Below are 25,298 nucleotides of genomic sequence, written 5' to 3' on the forward strand. Positions count from 1 at the left end.
ACCCCTGGTCTCACCCAACAGTGCACTGGCAAGTGGGGATCAGCTCATTTTATAGCTCAGGATGAGATGATCTGCCCATGCTCACACAGCCAGAGAGAAGCAGAGAACCAGGCTGCCAACCCAAGACTCCCCACATTCCATGAGGCTGCCTGGAGGAGAAGGGCCAGATGCCAGTGTGGTCCAGTGGCAGGCCTGCAGACTCGGAGCTTTGAATGTCTACCTTCTCTAGGAAGAGCCTGGTCCCACAAAGCCCCAAAGAGAGGGCTCACCAATAAAGGCTACTTGGTCTCCTCAAGACAGAGTGTTCCTCAGACAGGGCGTAAGCTGCTCCCCACTCCAATGCAGCCCTACTCAGCTTTGTGCCCACTGAGGCCAATGCATGTGAGAGGCTGGTGGTTTTCCACTTACAAGAGCCTGCATGTTCAGGGAGTACCTTCCTCTCAGTAATGGATAGGGTCTCTGAAATAACCTCAGAACCTTACCCCCATTCTACAGAGGAGGAAACCAAGGCTCAGAGGTGAGAAGGGGCATGCTAGGCTTACCCAGTGATTCAGTGCCAGCAAAGGGATTTGAACCCAGGCCCCTACTTCCTGTCAGGAGAGTGAGGTAGTCTCCTGGGTCTCCAACTCCCCTTGACTCATGTGTAAGAAAAGTCAGCTCAAACTCAAAGGCTGGGAGGGGGTACTGAATGGGGCCGGAGGCAGAGGGAAGGGGTACTCACCAATGAGGCTCTTCAGGAGGGGGTCAATAGGATGGGGCTGGTCAGAGATGAGGAACTTGACTGCTGTGATAACTGTGCTCCGTGTGTGTGGCCGACCTGCAGGATGAGAGGAATCTGCTTGGTGAGTGGCAGGGTGGACCCTGGATACCCACAAGTCAGAAGGCACCAAGGCTCTCTGCCTCCCCAGGAGACAAAACAGGACCCCTCCCCTCTTTGGCAACGTCAATGCTCCCATTTCCCTTGGCAGCCTAAAATTTATCCCTAAATTCTCTCTGCTGTGGCTGACAGGAAAACTCCCAGTTTTCATGTAACCACACTGCAGGATGCAAACAGGGAACCAAGAACCCAAGACAGGGGTCAATCCACATCCCAAAGATCTTTGCTCAGGCCTTACGGCTGTGTTCTATTTTTCAGACACATTATCTCAATTAATCCTCAGGATGGACATGTAAATTAGTTAATAAATGGTAAGATAAATCAAAATGTTTCATAAAAATTATTATTTATCTCTATTTTACAGAAAAGGAAAAAGACCCAGAAAGGTTAAGTTCACATCTAAGGTCACACAGCAGATCCAAAATTCAACGGCTGATTCTGAGCCCTGGCAGGGCCCTCCTCCTCAGGCCTGCATCCCTCAGGCAAACTGAAGGCCAAGGGGATGCCAACAGAATTCAGAACACCCCCTAAGCTTGGTAATGGAGAAGACACTTAATTTTACTTTTCTGCCTGCTGAGTAGAGAAGGTGAAGAAAGGGAAGGGAATATACCTCCCATTTCGGTGAAAGGAACAAATCAGAGGGGCTCACTCCTCTCCTCCCCAGCACACAGCAGTGATGGGTTAAGGTTATTTCCATCATGTAGACTTTACATTCGAGACTTGGGGAAGAAGTTTACATTTGGTGCCAGGGTGTGAATAAGGGAATGAGTTAGTGACTTTAGACTTGCAGCTTTTTCCCCTCTTATACTCTCTCTATCCTGACTGGCTCCTAAGAACATTCAGGGTGGCTGATGAAGACATGGGCAATAGAACAGGATTAAGTGAATTTGAAACGAGGAAAATGATGGGGCGTCTGCGTGGCTCAGTTAGTTAAATGTCCTACTCTTGGTTTCGGTCTTGATCTCAGTGTCGTGGGATTGAGCCCTGCTGTTGGGCTCCCTGTTCAGTGGGAAGTCTGCTCACGATTCTCTCATTATTCCCTCTGCACATGCTCTCTCTCTCTCTCTCTAAAAAATACATCTTTAAAAAAAATTAAAGGGACACTTGGGTGGCTCAATTGGTTAAGCATCTGCCTTCGGCTTGGGTCATGATCCCAGTATTCTGGGATCGAGTCCCATGTTGGGCTCCCTGCTCAGCGGGGAGCCTGCTTCTCCTTCTCCCTCTGCCCGCCGCTCCTCCTGCTTGTGTGCTCTTTCTGGCAAATGAATTAAGAAAATCTTAAAAAAAAAATTTAACTATAAAATAAAATGAAAAAAAATGAGGCTAAGGAAAAATATAGGTAGGGAAGTGAGAGGAGGACTAAAGTGAGGGCAGGGAGAGCCAACTAAGAAGTCCCACAAACTTGCTAGGAGCAGGCTGCGAATTTGGCTCCAAGCTTCCAGGTGGCTAAAAAGGAAATGTGACCAGTTAGCTGGCTCAACAGTGTGCATGAGGTAGAAACAAACTGGAGCTGGGGAATGGCAGAGCTGCTCCTCATCCCAAGACTCTGGCCTCTCAAGGTTCCTCATGAAGAGCCCTGTGAGTATCACAGGCAAGGTTCTCGATATGTTCTTCCTGTCCACACAGTGCTGTGAGCCACAGAGCTAGCTGCTGCTTCTAAACCCAGCATCCCAGTCAGGGCTTAACTGTAATCACTAACAGCAATGACAGCAGTTACTCCTTTAGTGTTAATTACACACCATGCACTATGCACCCAGCATTTTGCCTGCATTCTGTCAATGCATACACCAGCTGACCCTATCAGCAAGCCAGCAGACCAGCTCAAGGCCTGGAGGCCTTTCCTTCTCCAGGCTTCCACGTGCCCAAGAGCCCCACAGTCCCACCTGTCTGCTTTCTTCCTCCGAGCATCAGAATGCCCGGACATGCCCTTACCTGACCACACAAAACCTGCCCTGGTTTTTGCCAGATCTCCCCCACCCCCCCAATCCCGAGGGATATGGCCCCCAGTCCTGGTCTACACTGACATTTGTTCCTGGCTCCAAGTAGCCCAAGAGAGTTGCACTCTCTTCAGGCAGAGAACTGCTTTTATTAACTTTCACCTGGAGCACGACACTACAGTCCATGCCAAAGAGTACAAAAATGGCACCATGAAAGGCTTATTTTTTGAGGAGACATATTAAGGATTCTCTCTCCTCTAACCCAAAGTCCCCCAGGTGGAGGCAGCAAGTCTCTGAAAACACTGGGTTTGAAAGACTCCCCTGCCTTCACCTTATCCACACTGCGACTCTCTGACCCAGTTGCTTGAATTAGCTCATTCTGAGTGGGTGGCTCAGATGCAAACTGCCTACTTCCAATCTGGAACTGCCTTCGCCCATGCCTGTGCCCCTACCTGCAGCAAGCTGCTTCCGGAATCGGGGCAGAAGGAATGGAGGGTTCGTGAGGACTAGCTTGCCGATGCACTCAGCCACCACCCCCCGTGTGCCCTCCTCGGCGCCCTCGCAGCGCTGGAAGAGCAGGGCCCAGATGTCCTCAGCGTAGGGCTTCAGGCTGTCGGGCTGGGCAGCGCCCAGGGCCTCCCTGAGTGCGTGCAGGAGCAGGTACTGCCGCCGGGGCTCAGCCTCGATCTGCCCCAGCAGGAAGGGCAGGAAGTCAGGCAGGTTCCCGGCACCCACGCGGCCCAGTGCATAGGATGCGGCCGCCCTCACGTCCTCACTCGGTGACCCCAAGGCTTCCAGGAGCACTGCCTTCAGCTCCCGCTGGGGGCCTGGCCCGGCCACCTGGCCCACCTCGGCCAGCGACAGAAACGCCAGGACCTTGACCCCTGTGCTTGAGTGGGGTGACCTGGCATCACAGACCAGGCGGTTTGCTGTGCCTGCCGCCTCCTGGGGACAAGCGGCTGCGAGGGCCGCCACACACCGAGCCAGAGAGTGGAACACCTGCTTGTGCAAGCCTGGCCCGCCCTCCGCGGCCTGGTCATAGACAGGTGCTGTGAGCATGCGGATGAGCTCCTTGTAGTCCACGCACGGGGGGCGGGTCCCCACCAGGGCCTGCAGGAAGCCTTCAGCAGCCGCCAGCACGCTGGCAGGCAACAGGGGTGAACGCAGCAACCACAGCAGCTCCGAGAGCACCGGGCTGCTGACCTTGGCCAAGGAGGCCGGCTGGGCCTGGGTCATTGTGGCAAGGAAGTCCACGGCCAGCTGGGCCACATGCATGTCACTCTCACTGACCAGGGCAGGCAGCTCGGCCAGCACTGCCTGCACGGCACTCGGCGGGAGGCTATGTCCCTGGCTCTGGGCCAGGGCGTCCAGGGCAGCCAGCGTGGCCAGCCGCAGCGCCCGTTGGTTCTTCCGCAGGAACGAGGCCAGAATGGGTAGTGCCTCAGCCACGATGGGCTGCAGGTCAAGCCGTAACGGGGACACGGCCACCAGCGTCAGCGCCTTGACGGCAGGCAACCGGGTGATCTCATTCCGCAGGCGGTCCAGGAGAAGCAACAGTGATGGCCCTAGGTCGTCCCCGAGCCGGTCACCCAGGTGGGCCACAAGGTGGCCCATGCAGGAGATGGCGCGCTCCTTCACCTCCTGGTCCAGGTCAGTGGCACGGAGCCGTGCCAGGGTGGCCGCAGACATCTCTCCAACGTATGGTTCAGGGTCCAGCGTCCGAGGCCTGTCCAGGGGCCACAGGGCCCGCACGAGTTCCTGGAGCACCAGCAGGGCCTCGGCCGCGATCTTGTAAAAAGGGTCAGCCACGCAGGCCATCACAGGTGGCAGGAGAGTCGGCAGGTGTGAGTGGAAGGCCTCAGCTGGCTCTGTGCCCAGCAGCCCCTGCAGGAAGGCCAGGGCGTCCATTCGGATAGTGGAGGAGCTTGAACGGTCCGCCAGAGAGAAGACAATGCCTGTGGGGTGGGTGCAAAAGTTATAGGGCCACAAGCAGTCCCTGGTTATGGGGGTGGAGCATCTGCAGGCATCTGAGCTGGACCCAGACCCCTAGGCTCTTAGGCTGCAGATTCTGGAAGGGCAGGGCTTGTCCAGGGCCAGAGGGGAGGGAAACAAGGCCAGGAAACCCCTCCGAAACAAGGAAGTAGGGCCTGCACCCCAGCTTTGTTCTCACTGCTGGCAGTGGGGAGCCACCATAGGTTGCTGAGCAAGGGTACCCACAGGGATTGAGGCCTGGGGTCTGGGTTCTGGAAGAGCCCAGGACAGCAGATAGCCAGCTGCAGTCCATCCTACCTGCTACCAGCACAGGCATGTGCTCTGCCAGGCTGCCAGGGAGGACCCCCGCCAGCTCGGTGAGGAGGCTGAAGCAGCCCTGGCGGGCCCTGATGCTCCGATCCTTAAGCTGCCGCTGCAGGGCCTTGATCACCAGAGGCACCTGTGGGCAGTTTGCAGGAATCAGTGACCACCCAGGAAAGCTGGCTGTCCCACCCAGTAGTGGGGCGCTTTGCCCAGGGACAGGCCCATGGAGGACCCCCGGTGGGGGAGGATTGCTCCATCCCCAGCTTTCCATCACACCCTCCATACCAGACACCTGATTCCATATGCAGACCCTCTGCAGTCGGTCCTGTTCCTGGGCCCTCTTTACAGATGGGGAGCAGGCCAGAGAGATGAAGTGACTTGCTCCAGGTCACCCAAGGCAGTCTGGCTCTCACCCCTACACTCCATGAGGGTTAAGCACTGAGGCCCCTTTCCCTTCCCTTGCTAGATTCTCTCCCCAGAGGAACCCAACTGTCCCCTGAGCTTCCGATGCCAGTGAGGCAAAGACTCCCAGATCTACATCTCTGACATCAGACCCGTGTGCTCGCCACCCAGCGGACCTCCGAACGGGGGCATCCAAGGACCTCCCACATAAACGTCCAGAACAGAACTTTAGATATTCCCTTCACAGGTCAAGGAACTACAGCTCATGCTTTAGCCAGAATCTGGCACTCACATGACACCTTCCTGTCCCTCACCCTCCACATCCAATCCGTCAGCACGACCCAAAAACTTCCCCTCCAGTCTAACCAGTCCTCTTTCCCCTACTCCCAGCCCACAGCACCATCCCTTCCACTTGAACAACTGGCTGCTGGCCTCCAGCGGCTATTCTTTCCCGCCCTGTTACAGTCCATTCCCCCCCATACAGCAGCCAGCGTGAGCTCCTTCAAATGGGAACAGGATCCTGTAATTCCCCTCCTGTGGCTTCTAGGCTCTTGGAATAAAACTGAAACTCCTTCTCAGGGGGCCAGAAGCCCAACTGGCGCCGTCTGTCTGTCCCTAGCCTGTGGGGTCCACAGGCCAGTGTCTTACCTGCCACGGTCCCCGCTGGGCCTCAGCACCCAACAAGGGCCGGGGACACTCAGGGCTCAGGGCACACACATCAGTGGGTGGACAGATGGTGGGGCAGCGGAACGATGGGAAGGCGGATGGATGGGAGGGTGAGTCCTGAGTCGGGGAGCGAGGATGGGAGACAGAAGGAGGCATGCCCACCTGGCCGTGCAGCGCATGGAGGCTGATGCCTGTCTGGGTGGGCTCCTCCATGGACCCCAGCCACCCCTTCGGGGGTCGCGTCTGCCGCAGCAGCACAATGTAAGCCCCGAAGACATCGGCCTTGACATTCTCCTCACGTTCCTTGAAGCGATGGATGAGCGCGGGTGCCAGGGTGCCATGGAAGTCGGGCAGCAGGTCAGGCCGGGAGCCAATCAAGGCTGCCATGCACTTGGCTGCAGCCCGGCGCACCTTCCAGCTCATGTCATCGTCATCACTGTACTCGTCTTCACTCTCTAGGGCAGGAACAGGATACCCATGGAGCCCCCTGCGTGCTGCAGCCTGGCCCCACCAGGGCTGCCTGCCGGGAGGGGGCGGGGAGGAGGGACCCAGGCCTGTTTCAACGTTTGATGACTCTTTACAGGCTATGAGGAAGGTTACCTGCCCTTTAATGAACACCTACTGTGTGCTAGAGGCGATGCCAAACACCTCAGATCCACAAACTCATGTGAGCCTCACAACTAACTGCCTCGTGAGACAGGGGTTATTTTCCCTCTGTAGAGATGTGGAAACTGGGGAGAATGGTTCACCCCAAGTTAGTTGAGCAGGGATATAGCTGGAGTGAGACCAGGATGCTCCCTTTGCCTCCAGATCCTTCACTGTTTTGCCTACATCAGGGACAAAACGAACTTTAAAGTCATTAGTGAGGATTTCAGAGAATCCATTTGGGCACAAAATCCATCCTTGGTCAGAACTGAACTGTGTGATGTTTCACTTATGAGGATTGAGAAGGGAGAGATGACAGGCCTTCCTTTGGCTTCCTCCCTCCCTCTACCCCCAGCCTCTCAAGTCCTGATTCTGGCTTCCAAGCAGGACTACTAACAAGGAAAAGCTGGGTTTGTGTGGCTTTCTATTCTCAAAAGCACCCCTGAGAGGACAGAGCTCATGAAATCTTCACCACACCTCAGGAATGAGAGTGCCTTCTTGTCATTTTATAGATGACAAGAATAAAGCTCAGAGAGGGTGAGACTCTCCTGAGGACACACAGCTAGGAAACAACAGAGCTGAGATTCAGGCCCACGAGGCCCACGAGGCCCATCCATACACCTAGGGAGATACAGATGAAGCTAAAAGGGGGATGGTCCTAACCAGGGACACCACCAGGCACAGACCCAGAAGCCAGTGTCTTCTCTCTACCCATGCCACTCTGTAGATGACTTTCTACAACTTTCAGAGCACTGGGTGTCTGGAGAAGCCATAGAGGGCCATGTGGATGGTCCCATGGACATGTCCTGTCACCAGAGCAGATGTCCTCTGATGGACTGTGGTTTGTTATCTCCACCATAGGCCACACAGGAAGAAACATCCATAGCTCCAGGCTACTGACGAGAAAATGCCCATCCTCCCTGACCTGGGATTCGAGGCCTAACACGCAAGTCCAATCTCATCTCCCACCATCTCATCTTATTCTGAGCACCCCACCAGACCCTAAGTCCCTCTCCTCCATCAATGCCCTACTTCTAGGGCCCAGGGCCATCAGTCTGAGTGACAGGTAGGACAATAGGCACAGAAGGAAGGAAGCCACTGCATCCATTTCCCATCCAGGCATCTCTCCCCCGTTAGTATCTATCATTCCACTATTAGAGCTTCACTCTGCTGGGTTAAAGCATCTCTTGGAAGCCATTACTAAGCAGGCAGAGAGATGGCAGCATAGAGGTGGGGGTTCCAAGGCCCAATTTTGCCACTTCCTAGCTGTGTTATCTCAGGCAAATCTCTTCTCTAAATCCAAGTTTCCTTGTCTGAAATATGGTGATAACAACAAGCACCTGGTTTTCTAGAGTTATTGGAAGGAGCATGAAATGAGAATGCTCAGGACACCAGTAGGTGTTCAGTAAATGACAGCAATTACCACTATCATTACCCAGATCTGTGCATAGGGTGGGGACTTTGGGGAACCCAGGTCACAGAGGGCAGGACTGGAGACCAAGGAAGATCAGGATGGGGGTGCTAGGTGTGGCCTTGTTTTTGGCTGGGGAGGTGGGGGGTATCCCAGGAAACCTGCACCCATTTCTGCCTTCCAGCCCCAGTGACAAGTTGGCCACCCACCTTGCTCACTGAATTCATTATCTTCTGTCTCCATCTGCTCTTCATCCCCGTCACTGTCGTAGTTATAGTTCGGGTCATGCTTCATGTACTGGAGGCAGAGACTGGTCACATTGGGCACATGAGGACCCATCTCCTTGGGGCACCTGTGGGTGGGATGGGGGGAGGCTCTGCTGAACAGGCAGGAGAGGGTAGGGGGTGGGCCCAGTGGTGAGTCCTGAGATCTAATTGTTTTGAGGCTGGCATCCTGCCTCACCCCTTCCCCACCAAATTCCCAGAGAAACCCTGGGCCCCCGTCTCCTGGCACCCCCACTGCACCTACTTCCTCAGGAAGGCCTCAAGGGCCTGGAGGCAGGACTCCCGGAGCTCATCGTCGTCCACGTTGCAGAACTCCTCCACCAGGGGCACCAGGCGGTCCAAGTGGGCCCCTACAGGACCAGCTGTGTCACTGAGGGCCAGACACTCTCCCAGGCTCCCTCAGCCCACAGCCCTTGTCCCTGCTCTTGCAGCCCTGACCACTGCAAACTCAACTTGGTGGCTTCAGAATCAAGCAGATGTCAAGGTTCTACCCTTGTCTTTGCCACCTAAGAGCTATGTGACCTTGGGCACACCACAACACTTCTCTAACCTTAGTCTTTCCAACAGCGATAACAATGCCTACCAGGCAGAGATTTGGGTGAAGATTAATGACATGATCCACATAAAGAGCTCCCCCTAAGTCCTGGCACATGGTAGGCACCCAAGAAGCATCTGTCGTTGAAACTGTTACTCATGTCCTCATCTTCTTCCCTGCACTAGGTTGCAGCCCTGGATGGGAAACATGGAAATGCAGGTACTGCTCTTATGCACCAGGCAAGAGCAGCTCTTGGTGCTTTAAAGATTCTGTCCTAGCCCTTCTCCAGTCACAGACTTCCCCGTTTCCTGTCCAACTGACCATGAACCCTAGTCTGGTCCCATGCAGGCTCCCTTGCAGGTTCATACTCCCAAGAGTGACCAACTGGTGGCTGTTGTTTGAGGCGGGATATGGACAGAGCATGAACTTCAGGGTGGGGTCCCTGTGTGTGTTCATAAAATCCCTTAAAGTGAGAGAGCCAGAGGGGAAAGAGGGGCAGACCATGGCCAACTCTCCCCACACTGTTTTGTTGCAGCCCAGAACTCCGAGGTGCTTGAAAATAAATTCAAACCTGCAGGATTCCATTTCTATAAAATTCATCTCTGGTGACAAAAAGCAGAGCAGTGCTTGCCTGGAGTGGACTGAAAAGGGGCACAAGGACACTTTTGGGGGTGATGGAAATGCTCTGTATCTTGACTGCAGTAGTAGTTTCACAGCTGTCTGCAAAGGTCAAAACACACTTAACTATGCACTTTAAGTAGTGCCGTTTATTGAATGTACATTATGCCCCAATAAAAAAATTTTAAAATTCAAGCTTGGCCTCTGGCTTGTTATTAAAGTACATCTGTCAAAGTAGGAGAATAGAACATACTGTATTTCATTTGGTGTTATGATTTATTATTATCCACGAGCCTCAGAATATGTAGGTCATGCTCAGAAGCACAAGGAGCTCAGGGCCCACCCACTGCGTCTCAAGCTCCGCCTCCCTGTTTCAGAGGTGTCAGCCACGCCCCCTTATCTGGGAGGTGGCTGACACTCACACCCCGCCCCTTATTCTCAGCTCGGGCCCACCCCTCTCCCCAGCACCTCCCTGCCTCAGCCACGCCACCTCACCGAGGAGGTCTCGGGCCCCAGGCTCCGCAGCACCTCCCCTCCTCGGCCCCGCCCCTTGCAGAGGAGCTCCACCCCCTTACCGAGGCGGTGGCCTGCCTGCCGGCCGACGCTACCCAAACATTGGATGAGAGTGCGGATGGCGGCCGGGCTGGCAGGTGCGCGCGGGCCGGGCAGCCGATCCAGCAGGTGGTCCGCGAGCTCCACGAAGAGGTCGGTGCTGCAGGCGGCCGCCAGGTGGCCCAGTGCCCCGACTGCCCTCTTGCGCACGGCCAGGCGTGGGCTGTTCAGCTGCGGCAGCAGGCAGTGCAGGAGGCTGGCGTGGAAGGCACCCAGAGGGGCGCCCAGCCTGGGGAGTCAGAGAGGATGTTGGACGGGGCCTACCTAGCAGGCAGCCTGGGCTAGGCACCTCTCCTCTGCCCATCCTCTCTAGGCCTCCTCCCCGGAATTATGATAACCAAATGGCCCTTGGTAAATGGAAAGGCGCCCTGCAACTGCGTGGAGTAATTATTTATTATCACACAAGAGAAAGCAGAGAAGGGAAGGGACTTTCTCGAGACCACTCAGCCAAGAAAGACAAGGCCAGGACTTGAATCCAGATTTTCAGGTTGCTAGCCAGGGGAGAAGCCCTGATGGTAATGGAATGTGGGGGACTCCAGTGGGGCTGATTTCCTAAGAGTGTGGGCACACTCTAAACACACACACACACACACACACACACACACCCTGTTAGTCCATTCCCTTCACTGAGACCACAGTGGTCTAAAGTCTACCTCTGACCTGATCAGTCCTCTGCCTAACTCCTTCAGTGGCTCCCCAGTGCTCTTTGGATAAGCTGAGCTCTGGGCTCAAGGCAAGAGGCAAAACCAGTGAATGGCTTGTGCACAGGGAGAATGCAGCCCCTACCCACTGCAGCAGCCTCTATCCTCATCTTCAAAACCAGGCCTGTGCATTTTCTGTCCCATACGTATGCTGAGACTTTTTCTTCTCTCGCTCCACACAAACACATTGGCCTCACACTCCTATATCCAGCCCAGCTCTCTCTCTCCTAGATTTCATTTTTCATTTGTTTGTTCACCTACTATGCTACAGGGCCTGTGTTGGAAGCTTGGGGGAGATTACACTGGTCCTAGAGCCTGCCCTCATGGAGTCTTTGGTTGAGTGGGTGGCCCCCAGGCACCTCAGATTCAACATGCCTCAAATGAACTCCCCACACACCTGCTCCTGTTCCCAGAGTGCACCCCACCACAGCCAATGGCCCTGTGCCTGTTTTCCCCAGTTAGTAAAGCCAGACCCCACGGGTGTCATCTTTGAGTCTTTGCCCCACACCCACCCCAAGTCCTGTGGAGTCTATCTCCTACATACAACCTCAGTGCCCCCCCAGAAACCTCCTAACCAGTCTCCCTGCCCATTCAACCCCTGCCATCTACAATACACACAGCAGATAAGGAGTCTGAAACACACAAATATGCACAAGGCATTCCTTGACCTCTGCCCTGACCCCTGCCCCCACTCCTCACACATTCAGTGTCATCCTTAGTCACCCAGCCTGCAGCTCCTGCTCAGCCCTCGGCCTCATCTCTCCACACCAACCTCTCCACATTATGCCCCAGCCCCATGCTGTCTCACACAAGCCCCAGGATCCCATGTCTTCTCTAGCCTCTGCCCTCTGGGCCACGGGTAGTGTCCCCCTTTGCCCACCCAATCCTGGCCAAGTCCAGCCCATCCTTGAAGGCTCATCTAGCAGAACCCTCTCGAGGAAGGTTTTTACCCCAGCTCCTCCTCTGAGCTCCTAAAGGCTTTGCTCTTTTCTGTACTGTTGTTCTTACTGCACTTAGTTTACATTGTTTGTGAGCTCCTCCCTAGGAGGGCCCAAGACCCATGCAATACCATATTCCCAGCACCAGTTCAACACCTGACATCCTTCTGGGTCATGGTGTAGGTGTTAAGTCTTGGGATATTGAATGAATGAACAGTTTTAAAGTGTACGGTGCAATTTAAAACAAAGGCCCAGCTCTATTAGACCAAAAGAAGAAAAAGAGGAAGAAGGGGATGAGGAAGAGGATGAACACACGTAGGCTTTGGGGCTTGGAGTGAGTTGAATTCAAACTCCAGGTTCTGCCATTTACTGTTACCTTGGTACCAACAGTGTGACCATGGGCAGGGCTCAGAGACTATAGAATTGTGATGAAGGAGCTCTCCTTTGCAGGGCTGCTAGGACACTTAAGGAGCACCAAGCACAGAGCCTGGTGTGCAGTTAAGTGCTGGTTCTGTGGATCTGAATCCCTCTCTGTCCCCTGTTGCCCTCCCCCCTTCCTCCTTGCCCAGGGTGGTCTCCCACACCTGCTCAGCATGTCAGAGAGGATGTCCAGGGCTTCCAACTGCACAGCCACATCCTCTTGCTGGGCGATGGCGCTGGTGAGCTGGCCAGTGATCTTCCGGCACACATTGGCAGCCAGGCCAGAGCCTGCACAGAGCACAGGGATGGCACAGTGAGGCCCAGGGCTGGCTGCCACCTCTCGTGGCCCTGCTCTGGTTATATTCCTGAGCCTACATCCCCAAGAATCCAGCTGACCCTGGCCTTGAGTGGCCCAAGGTCTGACCCAGAGTCTGACAGCCAGGGAAGCTGAGGAATTGATGGCTGACTCACCCCACACCCAGCCCCCCTCTGCCTTGTACCTGCTAACGAGGGAGGCAAGGAAAGCTCCTTGCCTAGATTCCCTTGCTGCTAGCAGGGGCAAAGTGACATATAGGTCGAAGCCTTCTGAGGGCTTCTGGGGAAGCATGTGCTATTCTTAAAAGATGCAGAGACCTTACCCCTGTCCTAATTGAGCTGCTGAATGAATTGGTGCAACAATGGAATGGCTGATCCCTCCAGAATTCTGTGAGAAAAGCAACCCCGTACTCCCTCAAGCTGTCATTAGTTAGATTTTTGTTACTTACAGCTAAAGCCTTCCTGACACAGAGCCAGGAACTTAAACAGAGCTGGGTCTGAATTTTCTGCCACTTACTAGCGGGCTGGTGTTAGTAAGTACCTTCACCTCTCTGGGCCGCAGCTTCTTTAATCAGAAAGTAGGACAAATAATGACAACGCCTAATCCCTGGGACCTGGGTACCTGTGGCTGCAGGCGGGAGCTCCGACAGGACAGTCTTGAGGCCGATGCCAGCGATGTCTCGGAGCTGCTCCTTATCTGACCGCATGTTGGCACAGAGGGCATCCACGATGGTCTCCACCTGGTACTCCTTCACTTTGCCCACCAGAGGACCCAGGCTGAGCAGGGGGTGGAAAGAGGACGTCTAAAAGCCCCAGGCTCAGCCTGAGTCATGTTGCCCCTTAGGTTCCCTCAGGCCCATGGGGCCACATGTGCTGAGGAAAAGGCCCCAGATCAACAGGGAACTCTCTATTTGCCAGAAAGAGAGGCACCCTCTGGTTCTGCCAGCATCATTCCTGGCACCTCCCAAGCCAGCACCTCCTCCTGGGTTTTGCATGTCAGTATATGGCCAAACCCCTGAACCTAGTAACCTCAGCTGGAAACCAAGGAATGCCCAAGAGATTCTCAAACTTCAGCGTGTATGAAAATCCTCTTGGAGGAGTTATTAAAACAGATTTCCAGGCCCCACCCACATCTTCAGACTTAGGAGGTCTAGGTGGGGCCTGAGAATTTAAATTTCTAGCAAGTTCTCAGTGGATGCTGATACTGTTGGTCCAGGGACCACACTTTGAGAACCTCTGCCTTAGAGCCTTGTTTTGCCAATCATAGTCACAGATCAGCTTCACGAGCATCACCAGCATCACCTGGAACTTGTCAGAAATGCAGAATCTCAGGTCCTACTCAGGACCTACGGAACCAGAATCTACAGTTCAACAAAGGCCCCAGGTGATTTGAATCCACATTAAAGTTTAAAAATAACTGTACCAGATACACGTGTTCTCAGCCTTAACTGTGCACCGTCATCACCTGGGGCGTTTAAAAAACTGTCACCTGGGTGCTAGCCCCAGAGAATCTGAGTTAATTGGTTTTCAGGTGTGGCCTGGACAGTGGGAGTTTGTTTCTGTTTTTTAAATTTTTTTAATTAATTAATTTATTTAAAAGATTTTATTAATTTATTTGACAGAGAGAGAGATCACAAGCAGGCAGAGAGGCAGGCAGAGAGACAAGGGGAAGCAGGTTCCCTGCTGAGCAGAGAGCCCGATGCGGGCCTCCATCCCAGGACCCTGAGATCAGGAACTGAGCTGAAGGCAGAGGCTTAACCCACTGAGCCACCCAGGAGCCCTTGTTTCTACTTTTTTAATTCCCTAGGTGATTCTAACATGCAGTTAAGATTGAGAACCTCTAACCTAAATGAATTCTGAGATGAGGGTGTGCATTTGAATGGAGATTCCCAGGTGCTACCTTCTCACCTGCCTACCTCAGACTCCTCCCTCCACCTCTCCTGCTCCTGAGTCTGAATCCCTGCTGGGGATACATAGCTTTAGCAGGGGTCCCAGGGAACTGCAATGCATACCAGTTTACAAACTGTGGCTCTCTTTTGATGGTTTTCTCCATCAACTCTTCTAAGTACTCATGTGGTCTCCCCTTTCTGCCTTCTATAGTTTGACTGGGGTGTAGTGCCCTCAGGAGAGTTCTAGAAATTTATGGGGGCCTTTTTTGGTCATAACTAATGAAATGTCACTTCTGGCTTTTATTTTGGGGTGGGGGGATGCATGTGGCTGGGAAAGACAATATTGCAAAACAAAATATGTTCCATGTCCAGCTGGAGTTTCTAACACCCCACTGGGCATTTGTATAGGAAAAAAAAACTTTCCATAATTATCTGAGTCCAAAATCTAATTTCAATTTGCATACAATTTACATACAAAGTAAAAAGTACATACAAAGTACTTTTTACACTATCTTAATATGTTCTAAATTCCCCAAGAAGGAAGACTGTATTTTGTTTTCTGGAAAACTACCAGGAGATATTCGCCATTTCAGGAAATCTCATGGCTAATTCAAAAAATCAGCACCACAGTGCTGCTCGTGGAAGCTGAGTCCCCAGCATTCGCACCTACCCGCCAAGGGCCATGGCACTCACAGTTAGTGCCAGCTTCTCATGACTTTATTATCCCCTCAGTCAATGCGCCCAAGCATTCACATATGGGAACACAGGCTACTGTACTGTTGGTTCTGCTGGTGGGAAACCATCATCCACCCTCTCTCCCCTGCATGGCCAGAGACATGCTTCCAGACTACAAACATGACCAAGTCATGTTCCTGCATGAAACTCTACTGAATTTCCTCTGTTCTTGGGATCAAGTTGAAATTCATGAAGATGGCCCACAATGCCTGGGCCCAGCTCACAGAGTGCCGTTTCGCAGGCAATGCCCCAATTCTCTGTAGACTGTTGACTTTGGCCATTCCTCAGTCCTCCACCGACCCACATCCTCGTGTGCCCTGCATATACCTGATCTTGTTTTTTTAGCTCTAAAGGTAACTGGCCAAGGTCTCAGGACTGCAACCTCAGGGTGCCTAGGGCAAAGGCTTTTGGGGTCCCTCTGGCCCTTCAGCTCTCACTACTCCCTCTGCATGCTGGCATGACCTTCCAGCTGCCAGCGCCTGCGTCTCACCCTGAGGGCTTTCTCTGGGAGGAGGGGTCATGGAATACACAGCCCTCCATGCTACATGCTACCCCAGGAGCAGCCCTCAACCAGTCTGACAGCCCACGGGTAGAACACTCCACAGGACATGTCCTACACTGTGTCCCAAAGGCCTCCAGTAGGGTTAAGCTCCACTGGCCCAAAGCAGTAACTTGCCTGATCTTTCACACGTTCTTGGCTTTCTTCCTTCCCTACCTCACTTCCCTGTTCCCCTACTGGTTTTCTGGGATCACTTCCCAAATAAAATTGCACTTGAATCCCTGCCACTGGGTCTGCTTCTGGGGGAATCCAGACCAAAGCACTGTCCAACTGCTTTGGGGCTTCAAGAGCTGCTCACAGCAACTACTCCCTCAGAGACTGTCACCCAAAGGGGCAGGGATCCCTGGTGTCCTCCCACACCTGGCCTTGCCCCATCCCCACCAAGGCCAACACTCACCACTTGACGGCCAGGTTCTGCACCTCACCATTCTTGTCCTCCAGCAGCTTCAGCAGCATCTTCACCACCTTGCGCTCACTGTCCTCGTCCAGCTGGATGGAGTCCTTCTGCAGCTCCGACATCAGGTCACTGGTGGCCATGAACCTGGGCAGGCGGGCAAAGGAGGATTACTGAGCAGCTCCTGGGCCCCAGTGTTATGGGCAGTATCTTAGAGTTCCCCCAGGAGAAGACTTCAAAACAAAGACTGAAGGGCAAGTAGATTATATGGGCTGGAGGTGTAGTCGGGCCACCACCAGGAGACCCACAGGTGAGATACCAACTGCCACGTCCTGGCAGACTAGGAGTGTCAGAGCATGCTGGCTAAATGCTGAGTACTTTGAGTTTGGTGGCCCCTGCTTCTATGATTCATGGAACCGTGAACTTGGACAAGTCACTTCTCCTCTCGGAGCCCTAGTTTACCTGTCAGAAAAATGGGGATAAGCACAGCACCTGCCTTGTGGGGTTCTATGGAAGTTAAAATGAAATAATGTGTGTGATGTCCTGAGCACACAGTGAGCACTCCGTAAGTTGCACCACCATTATCATAACAGCTTGTTACACCATTCACCTCATTCATGCCAGAAGGTCGAACAGACACCTCTCGACCAGACAGGTGGAGTGGGACTAGCCCTGCCCAGCTCTGCCTCAGAGAACCCACTCAGCCCCTGCTTGCAGACCACTGGTTCTCAAACTGTAGCTGGCGTCAGAATCACCTACAGGGCCTGTGAGACACTGCTGGGCCCCACTCTCAAGGTTTCTGGAATCAGGTGTGAGCTGGGACCCAAGAATTTGGATCTATCACAAGTCCTAAGAGATAGGGACCACACTCTGAGAACTCCTGCCCTAGGCCATGCTAATGGGCTGCAAGCATATCTTAGACACTGAGGTCAACAGATGGCCAGTCCCCAGCCACGATTCCGACCTGGGATGGGCATCAGAGCCAAGAGCTGCCCACCCACAGATGCGCAGACCCATGTGGCCTGATACCGTGTCCCAGGGAGTTGAAATTGTGGAGGGAGTCTGAGCTGGGAGGCCAGGTGCTGGAGCTGCAGGAGCATCATGGTTCCTGCCCAGATTAAGAGGGCAGAGCAGCCTTTACCTGGCAGTCCTCAGCTGTGTCCTCCTTGCAGATATTTTTCAAAAATTCGATTCAACAACATTGAGAAACTGGGGGAGTAGATGTAAAAGTTGTAATTACCAGATTCTCTTAAAAATAGTCTTTTTTTTTTAAGATTTTATTTATTCATTTGAGAGAGAGAGAGAGAGCATGAGCAGGAAGAGGGGCAGAAGCATAGGGAAAAGCAAACTCCCAGCTGAGCAGACAGCCCTACACGGGGCTTGATCCCAGGACCCTGGGATCATGACCTGAGCAGAAGGCAGACACTTAACCCACTGAGCCACCCATGTGCCCCCAAAATAGAGTCTTTGAATACAACTGGGCCAACATCCCCTGGTGACAATAACTTTCTGGTCAAGGCACAGCTGCCCTCATTAGGTAGGACACTATCTCCAGCTGACTAGGTTCCCACCAGGCCCACTGCACCTGTTCACTGGGTCTTGCCAGCATTTGCAAGGAGAGAATGGAGGGGAAGGCCAGAGCAACAAGGAAAGATGCAACAAAGTCAGGGCCAGAGAGTGGCAGCCCCAGAGAAAGCATCCAGCTTTTGCTGACCCACCAGACCACCCTGCCTCCTCACACCAGCTTTGTTTCAGGCTTGAGCTTGCTCTATCAACAAGAACCCCACCGTCCTTCCCAAGCATCCTGTGGCAAAATCGATCACAGTCAGGATTCCAGCCTCTTCTTTTTTTTTTATTTTTAAGATTTTATTTATTTATTTGACAGACAGAGATTACAAGTAGGCAGAGAGGCAGGCAGAGAGAGAGGAGGAAACAGGCTCTCCACGGAGCAGAGAGCCCGATGCGGGGCTCGATCCCAGGACGCTGGGATCATGACCTGAGCTGAAGGCAGAGGCTTTAACCCACTGAGCCACCCAGGTGCCCCGAGGATTCTAGCCTCTTCTTTGCAGTCTCAGACCTGCTGCTTAATGTCATGGGGAGACTCACGGCACCCTGTTGCCAGGAAGGCACTTGTCCATGTCACTGCTGTTTATTTTTAACAGCTGGGATTAGCCTCAAGCACTGAGAGAAAGGAGGAGGCTGGGCTGGAGGCCAGGAGGGAGTGGCAGGGCTGACTGTGCCCACCTCTGGGCCTGGTCATTGCAGGAGAAGCAGCAAAGGGAAGGTGAAGGAGGTTTGCATCTGGGCCAGGCTAAGGCCTGAGCTAGGAACATGCACTCCTAGGTCTGCCTGGCTGAGGGGACATTCCGAGATGGCAGGCAAGGGTCTCTAAGCTGTGTTTCTGCTGCAGGTCATAGAGACCCAGCTCAGACTGGCAACCGAAGGAACATGTTCCTTTGCCCAAGATGAGCCTCCTGTCCCCCTCTTTCTTCTCTGTGGAACTCCTATTCAGTTGTCAATGACCCAGCTCAAATGTCCGAGCCTCAGAAATGACTCCTCTGATCACTGTGCCTTAACCCGGACCCACACTCCCTAATCACACTTGGTTCCCCTGGATAGGATTCTCTCAGAGCACTCCCCATTCCTCATCAGAGCACTCCCCAAACTGCATTGCACACTTGGTTACCAGTGTGTCTCCCCATTAGAATATGAACTCATGGGAGCCCATCAGGTTCATCTCTTGGACTCCTGACCCAGCAAAGAACAGGTCTGGAGAGGGCCTGGGAGGTAGGGTGAGGGCAGGAAGGGAGGCAGGGAAAGAACCAGCCCCTGGCAGCCAATAGCTGTGTGGAAACCTGGACTCAGAAACCAACCCTTCTGAGATATGCCTCAGCATTTCAGACACCCCCGAGTTCTTGCAAATAACCAGCTCTCAGAGAAAGAAAGCCGTATTGTACATACGTACGTGGTGTTGACAGTGGGGGATGTACAGCAAAGCATATAACTGTGTAGATAAGAGTTTGAGCACTGAAGTCTGCCTTTTTTTTTTTTTTAAGATTTATTTATCTATTTTAGAGAGAGCATGCAAGGGCGGTGGTGGAGACAGAGGGATAGGAAGAGAGAATCCTAAGCAGACTCCATGCCAAGTGCAGAACCTGACACAGGGCCCAATCCTACAATCCTGAGATCATGACCTCAGCTGGAATCAAGAGTCAGTTACTCAACTGACAGAGCCACCTGGGCACCCCTGAAGTTTGGCTTTAAGTAAATATATAGGTCTTGCCACTTATCAACTAGGTCACCTTAAGCAACTGACTCCTGAGTCTCAGTTTTCCACCTTTGAAGTGGGAATTTTCTTTGCCTCACCTCATAACATCTTCGGGAGATCTCAATAGGACATCCAGCTCTTAGCATGAGGCAGATGGGGAAACCAGGCTCAGAGGGGCTGCACGAAATGCCCAAGGTCACACAGCAAGTTGGGAGGAGCCTCAGCACACCATTCAGGTCTCCTAACTCTTCACCAAATACTACTGTGTTTTTGAAAAATGATTTAGGAATTCCTGCAAGACCCTCCCCCACCCCGCCCCAGTTTATCTATCTGCTGCTAGAGTCTGAGTGGGAACTGAGCAGTCTCCTGCCCACAGAGGGACAACAGGGATCAACTGCTTACTTGACCCTGCCTGGGACCCCCACATGCAGTCACCATCTGCCTCTAGAAGCCAGAGGACACAGTTTCAGTTTCATTCCAGAGAGACAACTCAGCTGAAACACTTGGCCAGATGGGCACCTGGACAGTTGGTCAGCAGGACCCAGCCTTCCCGGTATTTGGACTTTAAAAATAGACACCTTTCTCATATGCTTGGGATGGTTTTAAGTATTCTCCAGCAGAGCAGGCTGAAAGGGCTTCTCAGGCTTTGGCAGGGGCTGACTCCCTCTCCTAGAGACTGGACCCAGGGCCCAAGAGACAGGGGTGCAAATCCCCTCAGCCACTAGCCGGCTAAAGGCAAGTCACATCAGTTCTCTGAGCCTCTGGAGAACAGGAAGGACAATCACTACCACCCAGACAGCTGGGTGGACTGAATGAGACTACTGGACAGCAAAGCAGGGAGCCTGGCACCCAGAAAACATTCACTGAGCACCTGCTGTGTACCCAGAACAGGCTCTAGGATGCAAAAAGGAAGCACACAGTCCCAGTGCGGGGGTTCTGAGTATCTCAAGGCTAGAAGTGATGCAGTAGAAACATGGGGCGGGACAGGTGCTGTGGGAGCCCAGGGGAGGTGCCCAGCCCTGCCTGGGTGTCAGGAGGCATCCCAAAGAGGTGACAGTGAGTTGGAGCTAGCCAGATGAAGGGAGGAAATGAAGGTGGGGGACTACAAGTAAAGAGTGGGGAGAGGGCATGGCAGATTTCTGATGTGCGCGGAATCATAAGCGTCAACTTATTCCGCACTTATCTGGTGTCAGCCTCGAATCAAAGCACTGCACATGTATTAACTCTTTTCAAACTCGCACCAACCCTCTGAGGTGGGTTCTATTATTATCCTATCTTCTGGAAACAGAAGTGGAGACTCAGAAGTCTAGAGTCACACAGCCAGTAAGTGGCTGGGGGCAGGATCTGAACCCAGCACCGTGGTGCTAAAGCTCTATTAGAGGCCGTTCCGGGTGCCGGGAGAAGGTGGGAGTCAGACCAGGAGAGGTGGGGAGTCCTCACCTGTCAGAGGGCTGGTTCAGATAGCCTCGCTAAGATCTGAGCCTCTGTGCAAAGACTGATCTGGATTTGAACCCCACATCCTCCACTTCATAGCTCTGTGACTCCAACTGTCCCCTTCCTGACTCCAAGCTTCCATTTCCCTATCTGTAAACTGGGGATAAAGTGACAGAATGTTCAATAAGTGGGATATGTTGTTCTCTGTAGGCTCCTTTCAGCTCCCAGGGTCCAGAACTGGCTGTGTGACCAGAGTCAATCCCTTCATCCCCTGGGGGCCTCAGTTTCCCCCTGAGGATGAGGGGGTTGGAGGAGGGGTTTCCTCCATTCTTTCCAGCTCTGTTCCGGTGTGGCTCAGTGATGTCTGGCAAAATGGGAACAAAGAGAAGGGGAGTGGCACCCAAAAGCTGAAGCCCCTACCCCAACCATTGTCTCCCTGGTACCTGCAAAGCCACTCAGCCCAGACCCCTCCTTCAGGCTGTGTCAGAGCAAACCTGGGAGGGGCGGGGAGAGGAGGTCCCCTGATGAAGCACAGGCAGGAGGCCCGGGGTGACTTTGAGGAGAAGAGGGCGGAGCTGAGGGTGCAGAGGGTAGCTGTGGAAAAGTCAGTCCCGGGGTTGTGGGCCCTGGAAGGGGCTGGGTTTCAATGTGGGAAGGAAGAGGCAGGCGCTGGAATCCCCAAGGAGGAGCCGAGGGTAGAGGGTAGAGGTGGGGGTAGAGGTGGGGGGCCTGGCTGCGTCAGCTGCGGGGAGAGATGAGGGCTGGGCACTGATGGAGAGAGAGAGGGTTGAGGTGGGGGGCCTGGCTGCGTCAGCTGCGGGGAGAGATGAGGGCTGGGCACTGATGGAGAGAGAGAGGGTTGAGGTGGGGGGCCTGGCTGCGTTAGCTGCGGGGAGAGATGAGGGCTGGGCACTGATGGAGAGAGAGAAGGCACAGGAAGGGTGCCGAGGGGAGGAGCTGAGGCTCCGACCAGGCAACAGGGCAGGGGCCGACGCGCGAACGCTGGGAGACCAAGCAGGGACTGCATATAGGGCAGGGCTGCGACGCGGGGAGCAGGGTGCTAGGGGCAGAGGGCGGGAAAGGCAGGGGCTGGGGTCTTGGTCACGGGAGGGGTGGAGCTTAACGCGGGAAGAGGGGTAGGGGCTGCATGCCCGTGGGGGATGGGCCGGCGCGGAGGGAGGCGAAGAGCGGGGGAGTCGGGGTTTCAATGGGAGGCGCAGAGGCGGGGGGTCGGCAGCAGGGCGCACCTGAAGTCCTTGTCGCTGGATGTCATCTTCTCCAGGAGGCTGGAGATGTGGAAGGCGGCGGTGCTCATGGTGGCTGCGCGCCGCGGGGCAGGCCGGCGGGAGCGAATATGGCGGCGCGGGCGCCCCCTCCCCCGCCTAGCGGCGCGGGCTGGGCTCACCGGACAGAAATAGCAGCCCCCGCCCCGCCCGGGTGGTGCAGCGCTCGCGCCGCGGCCGAGGCAGCCGCGGGAGGCGGAAGGGGGCCTGCGAGAGGCTCTGCGGTCTCCGCCCGGGTACCAGCTCTGTGCGTCGCCCGGCACCGACTTGCACCCCTCCCCCCCAGAGACGGGGAACTCACCACCTTTCACCGGTAAACGCCTCCCTGTGATTCCTGTGGGTCCAGACCATGGTTGCAGGGCACGCGCATGGGATTGTAGAGTCTCATCTTCAAATCCCAGTTCCGCCGGTTCTCCTGCTATGTAGCCTGGGCCAAGTTACTTTACCCCTCTGAACCTCAGTGTTTTCATCCGTAGGCATTCAAGAAGCAGGAGTTGCTGTTGTAGGTCAAGCCAACCAAAGCACTTCCACCCTCCAACCCACTCTTCATGCTGGCCTGCTTCAGAGTCAGGCAAGATCTGAAGGGTGTACCCAGTCACCAGGTCCCCTGCCTGCCATCTCCAACCCTCAGACCATAAGGTCAGTTTATTCATTTTATAGAGATGCAGCTGAGACCCAGAGAAGCAGAGACTTACTAAGGGTAAGTCTCTGGACTTACCAGTGGACCCGCAGTGGAATCAAGACTGACCCTAGATCCCTCCGCGCCTTGGGCAACAATCCTTATGTGAAGCTCCCCACACTTTCTTCAGTTAGGTACAAGCTCAACCTTGGAGAATGTGTAAGAGTACCGGAGAGCCCTGTGCTTCTTTAAATAACCAGGAGGCTTCTGGCTCTTAAGAAAGGGAGTAGCATGTGCTTTGGAGCAAAACAATCCTGGGTTCAAATCCCTGCTAGTCAGCTTCCCGGCTGTGTGACCCTGGGATAATAACACAACCTCTCTGGCCTATGTTTTTCTCATCCATAAGATGAATAATTAAAAGTGCCTTTATAGCACACTTACTGGGTAGCTGGGTTCTAGAGCAGTGCTGTGCAACAGAACTTTCTTCACATTTTCTTTGTCTGCTCTCTCCAATATGGTAGCTACTAGCCACGGGTGGCTATTGAGCACTTGAAATATGACTAGTGTAACTGAGGAACTGAATTCTTAGTTCTATTTACTTTAAATTAATTTAAATTTAAATAGCTACCCATGGCTGGTGGCTACCATAGTGAACAGAACAGTAGGAATACAGCCCCTGACCCTTGGGGATTTATATTCTAGTGGATGATATGAGCACTAAGGAAGTAAGTGATTACATAAGGAAAACAAGAGCTATACTGAAACATACAAGGGGGTGAGGGAATAGAGAATGCCTGGCATATGGAGGGGCAACTTTAACTAAGATGGTCAGAGAAAGCCTTTTTGAGGAAGAGACATTTGGGTTAAGACCTGAATAGATGAAAAGGAGACAGCTGGGCAAAGATTTGAGGGAAGAGATTATCAGACAGAGGGAACAGCAAGGGCAAAGGTCCTGAGGTAGGAACAAGCCTGATGTATTTAGGAAAAGGCAACAGCTGGAATGTGGTCAGTTCCCTATTAGAAGAGAAGTCAGAGAGATGGGCAGGGGCCAGATCATTCTCAGCCTTTCAGGCCAAAATGAGAAGTTAGATTTCATGTCAGAGCATTAGGGAGCCACAGAAAGGCATTAAGCAAGGAGACGATGTGGTTGGTTTATTTCTTAGAAAGCTCCCTCTGGCTACTGAGCAGTAATGCAGTCAAGAATGATGGTGGTTTGCATTAGCAGAGCAATGTGAAGGTGGGAAGAAGTAGACAGATTCTGGATGTATTATAGAAATAGATTACAGCAGCTTCACTGAAAGATTGGATGTGGAAGTGAGGGAGAAGGAGGAGTCTAGGTTTTTAGCAAGAGCAAGCTGAGAAGATCATGATGCTTTTTATGAGGATGAGGAAATCAGAGGAAGGAACCCTTTGCAAGGAAGGAGGACTTAAGAGCTTTGCATTGACCTGTTATCTTGGAGATGCGCACAAGACATCTAAGAAGAAATGTCACATTGACAATTGGACACACCATTTGTGTGGTGGAGAGAGCATTGGGGTTAGAGATAGAGATCAAGGGAAGGAGTTCACACGGAGATGGTGTTTAAAGTGATGGGAGTGTACAAGGGTGGATAATATTAAGTGTTACCAAGGAGGTGCAACAAACAAAACTCTTCTATGGTGGGAGCTTTAATTGATGCAGCTACATTGGAAGACTGCTTGGCAATATTTACAAAAGCTAAGCATGCATCTATTTACCTTGACCTACTCACATAAGCAATTCCACTCTCAGACATGTATCCAAGATATACGAATGCATGTACATCCAACAAAAGAACGAATATACATATATACATACATATATCCTATGGATATACATATATTTATAAAATAGAATACAATATAGTAATGAAAACCAACAAACTGCTCTTATGCAAAATAATGTGAATGAATCTCAGAGGTATTATACTGAATAAAAGAAACACCATGAGTGCATACTGTATGATTCCTTTTGTATGAAGTTCAAAACCAGGCAGAACTAAGTGACAGAAGTCAGAATAGTACTTAACTAAGGGATACTGGTTGGGAAAGGGCACAAGGTAGCCTTCTTGAGGTGCTTTAATATTCTCTATCTTGATGGGACTTATAATTACATATATATATATATGTATATATGTATCAATTAATCAAGCTGTATTTTGATATATGTAAGTTTGCCTCAGTAGAAAGGAAGGAAATGAAATAAATATATAATTTAATACATTTGTTTTTCTGTTTAACAGTATTTTTATAATAATTTTATAAGTTAGTAAATACATTTTTTTCCAGTCAGAAATTACTAAACAGTTTGGCAGTTTCTTATAAAGTATACGTGCCATATGACCCAGTGGTGACACTCATAGGTATTTACCCAAGAGAAATGAAAACCTATGTCCATACTAATACTTGTACATGGATTTTCATAACAGCTTTTTTCCTAATT

General features: G+C 52.7%; 1 protein-coding gene across 1 annotated transcript in view; it reads right to left on the bottom strand.

Moving 5' to 3' along the window:
• CAND2 (cullin associated and neddylation dissociated 2 (putative)) overlaps positions 1–22,250 on the bottom strand; it is a gene marked incomplete at its 5' end in the record, with an annotated part of 33,371 nt that extends 11,121 nt beyond the window's left edge. Inside the window, 11 exons of the mRNA XM_080796792.1 lie at positions 722–817; positions 3,267–4,769; positions 5,104–5,245; positions 6,340–6,632; positions 8,443–8,585; positions 8,762–8,867; positions 10,246–10,511; positions 12,506–12,629; positions 13,279–13,433; positions 16,237–16,380; positions 22,183–22,250. Of these exons, the coding sequence (XP_080652918.1) occupies positions 722–817; positions 3,267–4,769; positions 5,104–5,245; positions 6,340–6,632; positions 8,443–8,585; positions 8,762–8,867; positions 10,246–10,511; positions 12,506–12,629; positions 13,279–13,433; positions 16,237–16,380; positions 22,183–22,250 (3,040 nt within the window). The remainder of the gene's footprint in view (positions 1–721; positions 818–3,266; positions 4,770–5,103; positions 5,246–6,339; positions 6,633–8,442; positions 8,586–8,761; positions 8,868–10,245; positions 10,512–12,505; positions 12,630–13,278; positions 13,434–16,236; positions 16,381–22,182) is intronic.
• Between the last annotated feature and the right edge of the window lie 3,048 nt (positions 22,251–25,298).

The sequence above is a fragment of the Martes martes genome (assembly GCF_963455335.1).
Source record: "Martes martes genome assembly, chromosome: 1".
NCBI lineage: Eukaryota > Metazoa > Chordata > Mammalia > Carnivora > Mustelidae > Martes > Martes martes.